This window comes from Gavialis gangeticus, unplaced genomic scaffold, assembly GCF_001723915.1.
Source record: "Gavialis gangeticus isolate Ggan-Ray unplaced genomic scaffold, GavGan_comp1, whole genome shotgun sequence".
NCBI classification, from domain to species: domain Eukaryota; kingdom Metazoa; phylum Chordata; order Crocodylia; family Gavialidae; genus Gavialis; species Gavialis gangeticus.
Window position 1 is genome coordinate 153,178,194 of NW_017729022.1, and position 10,514 is coordinate 153,188,707.

At 36.9% G+C, this 10,514-nt stretch overlaps 1 protein-coding gene across 10 annotated transcripts in view; it reads right to left on the reverse strand.

The window, feature by feature from the left end:
- PPM1B (protein phosphatase, Mg2+/Mn2+ dependent 1B) overlaps positions 1–10,514 on the reverse strand; it is a 120,531-nt gene that overhangs the window by 10,218 nt on the left and 99,799 nt on the right. For 8 of the 10 annotated variants that reach the window (XM_019516352.1, XM_019516350.1, XM_019516347.1 and 5 more), the window contains one exon: positions 4,201–5,289. The exons of 1 other annotated variant lie outside the window; for it this stretch is intronic. In XM_019516352.1, the coding sequence (XP_019371897.1) occupies positions 4,999–5,289 (291 nt within the window). In that variant the 3' untranslated portion in view covers positions 4,201–4,998. Of the gene's footprint in view, positions 1–1,197; positions 3,083–4,200; positions 5,290–10,514 lie in introns of those variants that run through there. One more of the 10 variants, XM_019516355.1, reaches the window with a different exon arrangement.

Below are 10,514 nucleotides of genomic sequence, written 5' to 3' on the forward strand. Positions count from 1 at the left end.
TAAAAAAAAAAAAATCCCCTATCCCCCCCCGCCACTCTGCCAGTACGGGCCAGAACCTAGAAACCAGTCTAGTGGTCAGTGGTTCTCCTGAAAATTGGGAGATGGGGGTTTGAGTTCCCCCAGCAGGTATGATCCTTGAACCCAGGGCTCTGGCTTTCTGGGAAAGCATTCTTGCTACTAAAGTACCGGACAAAAGAAAGGCATCACCAACTATGCTTAACAGGTCCTGTGCTTTAAGGTAAAGTCTGCCATCAGGCAGCATGGCTTTTTTATGCAACTCCTTTCTGAGCAGTGATATAAATGAAGTGCCTCCTCTGCAGCCAAGCTCTGAGGAGGAACAGACAGACACCTGATCCCTAACATTTCCTTTTGGCTACCTTCAGATGCCTTTTCCTGAGGGACTGATCTGAATTGCCACTGGAAGGCCCCAACATCTCTCCCTTGCCTGTACAAGAAACATAGGGGGTTAAGCCCTATCTATCTGGATCACCCTCCTAGGGCAAAGTGCCTACCAGATAGATTTGGATCTGGCTTTACAGTGCAACAGAGATGCTTACGTATCACTTAACAAGGAACTAAAACAGCTAGTTAATCAGGAGTGGAGGGCAAAGATTAAATTCCATAGGCAGCTCTGACAAAAAGTCGACAAAAACAGCAAAATGTTTTTCTGGAATGAGGCCCAGAATCTAGTCTTTGCCATGAACCATTCATGAATACTGTGGCTGCAAATCTTCACAGTACAGGAAGTTTTAGATTTACAGTGATACTACATACAGGATGTTACATTTAGACTGAATTTTTCTAACAGTCTTGCAGGCAAAGGTGGGGGCAGAGGTGAAAGGTGGGGGTCAAAGTTCTTAGTGGGAAAAAGTATTTTTGAAGTGTAAACACTAGTTTTTGGTTTTGTCTGGCACTCCTATTAAACCAATTCCATGGGCTTCAGCCTTTAGAACACCCAATAAATCCATACTAAAATAAAGCTAATTATTGGTTATAGTAAAAGGGACAAATTCAATTCATCTAATTGTATGGATGTTTGGAGATTTTTGCATGTCAGGAGCTAAAACCCTGAAGTTTTTATACAGTCGACTGTTATGCATAGGAAACAAAACCCTTGTGACATTACACATAAATAAAGATAACAGAATGTGCTACCTTTTCTTGATAAATCCCCTTTACAAAAATTGCAGCGTATCACACTGTTTTAGCAATCCTTTATTGAAGATAACAAGTTGGTTATGTTCACTGTATTGTATGAAACATCACAATATCATACTGGGAAGGTACTATCAGTACAGGGTTGGACCAGAGCAGACAGTCTGAACAATAAACCATTTTGCATTCTTCATTCCCTATCTTTAACAACCTCAAAAACCCAGTAAAAGGGACAAATACCTGTTAACATCATCATTTAGAACACTTTAACTTACAAGGCTAAAATCTAATGAATAAATAAAATATTCTGTGGCGATAATCCTCTCTAGACCAAAAAGAAATCAGATACACAATGAATCAAAGTGACTGGGAAAGCTGGCCATAGGCACCAGTATGTAAGTGTGTGTGTGGGTTTACAGACTCACCAAGGGGATAAAGTTACAGAAAAATACCATGAATTCCATTTCACACAAAACCAGTTGATGACTGTCATTAGCTTAAACTACACACAAGGGCAATTATATCCTCGCTGAAACACAGTTTAAACAAATAGGAAAATGTTTACAAGGCATCCACAGCATGTAAATCATGTACAGATGGATACATTCATTGTTTCCCCTCCCCAATAGCTTTTTTTTTTTTTTTTTTTAGATAAATACTTTACTCTTCTCCATTTCCAGCATTTACTGGATTCATTACATGCACAACTCAAAAGAAGTCAGAAAAAAAAAATCAAGGTTATTGCAAAAATAGAATTAAACTAAGAATCTTCAAGTACCTTACATGACAGCCACTCTGTACCATGCCCAATGCTTATAAAATGAAAGGTCATTGAACCCATGAAAATATCTCTATTTTCTTAATTTAAAATAGATAATTTTAACTGTATTTATAGTAATCTCAAAGTGATAATTTGAGCTTTGAAAATAATGCAAACAATTAAAAATTATACCCATATTACACAAGACTTATGTCTGTATCTTAAGCTGAAAAAAAATCAGAAAACTATAGAAAACCACATGTAGAACAAAAATCACAATTTACATTATAATAAAGGCAAATATTCAGCATCTTTAAAAAAAAACCAAAAACCTGCAGCAGTGAGTGATGTCAAAGCAAATTGCAGCTAACCATAAATTAAATCAGTTTGGTTTTTAAAATATTTTTTCCTAGCAATAGTTTAAGGATGTGTTGTACACATGCGTAAATTCTTACTGTTTTCAGATGCCTAGAATCTTCTTATATTATTGCCAAATACACTTATCTGCAAGCAAGCAGTAGGCAACATATCACAATTTGGACACTGGAGGGAAACCTAACAGTCTGGTAACACAGGTAAAACTGGAAAAATAAAAAATAGAAGAAAAAAGGAAAAGGAAATAAAGAAAAAAAGAAAAGAAACCACACACATTCTATAGCATATTGCCCACTTGAAGTTACTTCCAAGCCACAGAGCTGCAAAATCCTTCCAACTCAGTTAAGTGAAGTAAGTAAATGTCTCATACAATTATTTGTACTCTTTCATGCTTATATGCTGTAAGTTTAGTTAAACCATAATGTCTCTTCAGAGTACAGCTACAATCCCATGCACCTCAGGTACATATTGATCTGCTGAAAGAATCACTCTTTCCTTCCTTTTTAAGGCTAAAGTTCAATACAGATGTAATCAGTACGCCTGAGGCTGGTAAAAATACTGTAGTACAGGCAATGCTAAGAGTGGCAATATCAGAAAACAAAAGAAAAGTGAACAAATGATGGAAAATTCTAATATCTTTCTGCCCATTTCACAAAATGTTGGAAATCCACCAGAATTTTTCCCTTGTATTGAAGAAAACTGATTAAAAGTTTTTCCCCCATTTTTTTTCAGAATCAAAAGCATTTTAGTAGATTTGTAAGGCTACCACGGATCTTCTAGATCTCCAGCACCCTACAGGAAAAGAAGAGGAAAAATATTACTACTCACTAATACAAATTAAACTAACCCATAATGTAGTGAATACTAAAAGCACAACAGAAGTGGAATATGAGCACATAAAGAATAGAAGAAACTGCCACCTCTTTTTATGTTAATTTACTCAAAGTCACTCACACCTCAAATTTCAAGATGTCTTTTTGGAAACACAATACAGTTAATTAAAACTTAGCTATGCCTTTATCTCATACAATATTAATGCAATAAAAACAACGCATTGTAATGAATATACATACAATAAAACAAAAGCAAATATACATCAAATGAAACAAAAGCAAAAATTATTCTAATCAACCAATTAAATAGTTCCTTTGGTTAAAATATGGAAATAGGTGGAATGCTAATGGAGATTCCTGCACTCTTGAAAGCTAATCCAGATTTAGCAAGATGTTCCCACAGGATCATATTTCATTAATGTAGTGAATTTTTTTTGAATGCACAGCAGCTGTTTTGTTTTGGGGGTTTAAGTAGTAGTACAAATAAACAGAAAATACTGTGCCAAAATACCTACATCTCTACTAATAACTGCAGACTATTGATAATGGCATTTCAGCAATTATGTAGGAGTTAGATGCACACTGAGGTGATAGTTTCATACTTTATATCACTAATCTACTTGAATGTGGATGTGTGTACACACACACAAAATGCAAGGGAACATCACACTAACAGACAGCAGCTAACCTAAACAAAACAACACATGTACTTCATTTTTATTGCAGTATATTTTACTTAAAAGCTTTTATGAAATATCGATATAGCACAGATTATATTTACAATATTTTTATTCACACTAAAAGTCACCAGAACACTTTCAGAAAAAGTTATGGGAAGATCATCATAATCCTTGTTGTCTGCTACAACTGTAGCTACAAAAAATGCAAAGCTGTATCTGGATAATAAATACTTTAAGTGAATTTCCAAAAGGGTTTTTGAAACAGGGTTACATTACCAAAATTAATTAAATAAAGTCAATATGCATACAGGTATTCCATTTCATATTCTTTATTGGGACTTAAAACATATATTGTTTTTTCTTTTCTTTTTAAAAGAACTTGACACTGCTCACTAAATTCTAAATACACTTTATTACCTGGATATACAGTATGCTATAACTTCTGGAAAGATACAATTTACTAGAAAATAAGTAGATAGTCATACTGAACAGAAGATACAGTCTGAGCTGAAAGGACTAAACATTTAGAAAAAGAGTGGCTTAACACATCCTAAAACCTAAAGGAATATTTTTTCTGTGATAATGTGAACTATATACAATTCATCTAATACAAACATGCAATATGTAGCATAATCACGCTGTGAAAAAGTTGTCAAAATACTTCTATAAATCACTAATTTGAGCAAACATTGTATATGATTAAGGATGTGAATTATCTTATAATAAACATACGTGCAACATTAGAATTCAGCAATTTTAAAATTAAAAACCTTTTCTTTCTTTTTGTTTTGCACTTTAGCAAATTTCAAACTCCTACCACTAGCATTACAGGCTTTTTTTCCCCATTAAAAAAGTAAAACCTTGAGTACCTTCCAGTAGCATAGGAGACCTACTCCTTGGTTCACATAATATATAACATTAATTACAATGTCAGTTAATTCATCCTATAATAAGTTGTAAAATGTAAACTACTCAAAGAGATGTCTAATATATATATGTATATATAAAGTCCGTACATAGTAAGTGAAAGTAAAATTAACTTTTCTAGAACTAATATGACAAAATGCTAAGCTATAAACAGAGGTATCATTTTGGAACCAGGAGTTCTAGTTTTTTGTATATAAGCTATAAACAGAGCAGCTAAATCAAATTATCAAATCAGCTGGGTGAAATACAAAGATGTTATGCTTGTTTGTCACATCTCATTCATCCCTGAATCTTCATTAGACCTCTGTATTTCAGCAAGGTGATTCTCAGATTCTGTTTGGGTGTCTGCAGCTGGGTCACTGGGTCCAGCATGTTTATCTGAAGTAGACGCTGCAGCTGGTTCAGTTGTGTTCTCTTCTCCCTGTATTTTAGCTAGCCTGTAACTAGTCAACATCTCCTCCAGAAGGTGGCGGTAGTTCCCCCTATGATTAATTCTCATTTGCCTGAGAGCTTCCACCAATTTTCCCTGCGTTCCACTTTCCTCTGCTTCGCCAGGGTCCTTTTTCAAGATTGAAGACCCCAAAAGTCAGTAGTTAAACTAGAATATTTTATAGTTATACATATAATTTTTTAAGGCATTTTATAAAATTAGGCATTTCTGATTGAGAAAGAGCTGACATTCTATGCCTTTTTATGTAAATATATAACATCTTATTAAATTAGTAACATGCACATTAAAGTGAAAGTATTTTACTCATGGTTCTTCTTTTTTTTTTTTTTAGAAAATGCCGTACATTTAAAATCACACATTAAAATATATATGTTATTGAAAAACATTTCAGTCTACTTTCGGTGAGGCACAAAAATAATGTCAACTTGTTGACTCTATAATTAATTTGTGCTTTGGCTGAAATTATTTTTGATGTACATGGATTACTTCCAATAAGTGTCAGAAACAACTGAAAAAATGCCACTTAAGATTACACTATAAACCAAAGCAATATTTGAAATATTTTCAAATGGAAACCATTACTGAATCAGTAGCAATGCACTTCTGCGAACAGCTTAACTAAAAGCTATGAACAAGCTCTGCACTAAACACTAAACTAATATTCATTTCAGAATCATACATTTTTGGACACTAGCAATCTGATCCTCTTTCTGTGTAAAAATACTGCCAAGAAAAAGAATTTCCACCAATCTGTTCCAAAGAGAACTTATTCCCCAAACATGCAACAAGCTAGCAACCTTTCCTAAGCCACCATCAAATTTGACTACTGCCCAGGAAAATTAATAGCTAAAATACATGTTAAAACTAAATCAAGTGACTCAAAGCACTCAGTCTAATCCTGGCTTTCAATGTGGAAAGGAATCCAACCTTATGAGCCACGAGTTACTTCAAGCCACTTCAACCAAATGGGTGAATCAAAAGAACAACAGCATCAACAAAAAAAACACACCACAAAAAAGCAAAGCATGACACTACTGTTTATTATTCCATGATGGGGTCTAGTGTGCATTAGCAAAGATAAAAAGTTGCACTGGGCTGAGATCCACAATGGCTATTTAAAGCTCTGTACTGGAGCCAAAACAGCACTGTTGCTCTGAGGAACCAGCGACATTGTAAATTATGAAGGCTAGCAGGGCTGTCAAACTAGAAACAGAGGTCAGATACCACTCGAAGGTGGTAATTCTCATGACAAAGGACGTAAAAGGCAAATCATCTGACTCATTATAATCATTTATTCCTTTTCCTTAACCTCTTCCAATATTGTACTAATTTTGGTGGCCTATAGCTTGAGAGCTTTAATCCATCTGAAATCCCACCTTAAAAAGCGTTATCATTAAAAGAAGCAACTGCCCTGACACTGCTGAAACCAAACAACGCAAGAAAAACCCAGTAATCAGAAAAGCATGGGGTACATAGCACGGGTGTATTTTTTCTCTTCCACATTTATTGTTGAAGTGTCTGACATGTCTTTATTGCATAAAATTTAGAATAATATTTGTACCTCCACTGCAGTTTCTTGTTCCTGTGAAGCCTAAGAGACTTGGAGTCCTAGGTGATTTCTGACTTAGTTGATATTTTCATAACCAGGAACAATTTCAGTGGCTCAGGTAGCCAAGATATTTGACTTCTGAGCATGACAATTAGGTATTTTCAGTGTAATTAGGATATATTTTAGCTCCTTGTGCAAAAGACAGCTTTATCTGAGGACATCAGCAAAAGGGATGCTGCAATTATATATACTCCCAGCTAGCTCTCCAAGCCTCACTTTTGCAGGAGGCTAAGGAACCTCATCTCAAGAATATTTTGAGTTCTCCAGTAACACATGCAAGCATTTTTCAAATCTGAGCTACCCAGCACATAAGAGGCGAAGATACTAGCTTTTAAAGGCCTGTGGGACTTAACAAAATTGAAAAGGGGATGGAATTATTTGTGAAGTCACTAATATTTAGTTAGGTGACAAATCCTTTAGATCCCTTCATTTAATGACCTGTCATGTAGAGAGAAATTTTGGCAAGCCAATATGAACTCTTCCAGAACTAATAAATGGTTCTAAGCAATGGTTTTAATGCATATGCTCAAACAAGCAAAAATACCTCAAACCCTGGTTTAATGCTAGACATGTGTCAAGGTGAATATATGAAGGGCTGCTATTACGAGGGTTCATTTTAACTGCCTTTTCTTAAGGAAACAGGTATCCAAGGAGGATATTTTCCAGGCTGCAGAACTACTGCACCCCAATCTTTTGTATAAAGATTAAGATTAAAAATTATAAGATCTGAGATTCAATTCAGACAGCTTCTATAGCATAAGCCCAATGTAAAGCACACTATTACAATTGTTTTCAACACATTATTTGTATGCTTAAAGCTAGGCGAGTTGGCAGAGTTGGGGTCCTAAAACTTACATATGTAACTACAAACTGAAAAATTTAGCCACTTCATAAACAAGCCTCGAACATTTTCAAGAATAACCTTTACTTAAAGGAATCAGCAGAACTAGTACTCTGCCTGCTGTTTCAGCTTTAACTAATTTTTGGTTGTACAGTAGCTTAATTTTTTGTAAATTGTTTCCAAAAATCTCTTTTGATAACAGCGAGAAGGGCAAAAACAAAACAGTGAGATTCCATTAGTAATTGGCATCTTTTTCTTGACACCGATTACTACTCTGCACCCATGTACTTTTATAGTATAAAGGGGAAGTTCCTGTCCCGTCTTTCAGATGAGGAGCCTTGCCTCATCTGAGAGACAGGACAGGTGGAGTTACTGCAGAGGAAGGTTATCTGTTGAGCAGGAGTCTGCAGCGAGCCACAGGTCATGGTCTACATCATGAAGCATTTTTACTTGTGTTGTGGGATGTGGCGCTGGGCACTTTAATTAGCAAGTTAAGCTAATTAAAAGTGCTTGCATGCATCAGTATCGCCCCGCATTCCCGAGCTGAAAAAAAATGGCGGCGGGGCGCTTTGAACTAAACATCATCAAACATGTTTTATTTCAAAGTGCCGCCACCATTTTTTTCAGCGTGGAGACGCACAGCAACACTGATGCATGTGATGCGGAAGGCTGCCGAAGCGCATCAACTTCTATGCTCCAGGAGACTCAATTAATTGGGATTTCCAGCACATCGAAGCAGGCTCTGAGCACGTTTACAGGAGCCCAAAGTGATTACTACATCCCTGAGACTGCAAGAGGAGCCTTGGAACAGCTCTGCAGTATTATAGGGAAGATCCCCTCTTTCACAGGGGGGTTTTTTTGTTTTGTTTTTTTAAACAGGATAGTGTGTTTACAAAGTCCTTTTTCTAAATTATTTAAGAGCATGTTTAAAAGTAGTAAAAAGCAACACAAGAAAATGACAAATCTGTGATTTCTTACAAATTATTTATATATTTTTAAAACCTAAATCTGATGATGAGAAAATATTTTTCCTTATTTTGATTAAATACACTTGGAACTGATTCATCAGGCTATAATGCTCTATTTGCCCACAAATACACTCAAATTATGCTGCTTTTAATTAAGCTGTTCACACTGCCATATATTCTGTACCAGCAATCAGACATATGTTAATTTGCAAAACTTAATGTAAATATCTTCATCATCTTTTCAGTGCAGGTTTTCACACACAGTATATAATATTTAGCTGATTGTGTGTTATAAATATGAAATTCCAAATCCTATATATATAAAAAATGGCTTTATCAAGGTAGCATAAATTATATCCAGTATTGACAACAAGATATAGCATCACTGAATGATTGAAAATTTGACTAGCACAAGACAGACATTTCAAAGATTGTTACAGAAATATATTAGACACAGAAGAAGATTTTTTTAAAGATTTACATCTACACAAGAATACAACCCACAAAAATATACAGGGACAAACTCTCAAATATAAAATTAGTGCATCTTCATGCTACATAGCTTTACACTAGCTGCAGCTTTAGCCCATAATTTTTAATATAAAGCTCTGCTTTTGCTTCATATAACGTATTAGGAGCACATTAATTTAAGTCCCAATTTCACTTTGAAGAACACTTCCAGACCACCACCAATCAGGTACACTGGTGTGAGGTTCTCAAGGAGTAGAAAACACACTTTCTTGACCTCAGGTCTGAAAAATAATTCAGCTACTAACTAAAATGAGCTGAGTTATCTTTTTTCAGGTTTTTTTCCTGAACTTAGTTGGCTGTTAGAGCAGTGAGAAGCAAGTATGTCTGAAAGACTGCGTGGCCCGCTCCTTGACCTACAAGATCTTGTGAATTAGACCAAGTCCCCGTTTAAAAACAAATGCTGTCTATATGTGTGCTCTTTCATGTTCTAATTAAAACGCGCCAGTGTCACCTTACCATTACATACATTAGGCCCCCCTGTACGCTTTAAAATGGCTCAGGGCCACTCTACCTAAACCTCACTAAATGAGCTTTAGGTAAACCGCCCTGTGGCCATTTTAACACACATAGGGATTGAATACATGTGATGGAGAGCCGTTTTAATTCGAGTGGCTGTCTGGAAACTGCTCTAATTAAAACACACCCCCCATCCCGCCTCCAAGCAGGTATACAGACAGCCTAAGGCACCTTTCATCTACTGAGGAACAAAAAAACAGCAGTACTCAGGACTTTCACTAAGTGTGACCATTAACATGCTTCCCTTTCAAGGATCCCAACACCAGACCTCCTGCAGCTGATGCATAAAACTTAACTCCTAGGTTTGGTATGTTTCTATCAGGCGTGGCAATATGGAGGATCTGGCCAGAGGCTGGATTCCACTTCCCAGCAGCCCCTGCCTGAATCACTGAGGTTGGTCTCCATGGAGACACCAGCAGCAGTGGTGCTGTCACAGCATGGGGCCAAGGTTTCCATGGAGACTGGCTCCAACACCACTGGTAGGGCATGCAGCTGGTAGGCAACTGCTCTGCAGCCAGGGCTGGGATCTTGCAGTGGTGAAAGCATGGTCCAGATCCAGAGCAGCAGATCACAGCTCTGACACAACTCTGGACCATGCTATCACTGCTGCAAGATCCCACCCCCAGTCACAGAGCAGTTCCCTGCCCAGCTGTGTGCCCTGCCAGCTCTGCTGGAGCTGGTCTCCATGGAAACCCTGGCCCCATGCTGTCACAGCAGCACCACTTCTGTAGTCTCCATGGAAACCAGCTGCAGCAATACGGGCAAGGGCTACTGGGAAATGGAGTCTGCCATGGGCCTGACCCAGCCCATGGGCCAGACTTTGCCTGTCCCTGGTTTATATGAACTCCTTGCCCGCCATCCCTAATCT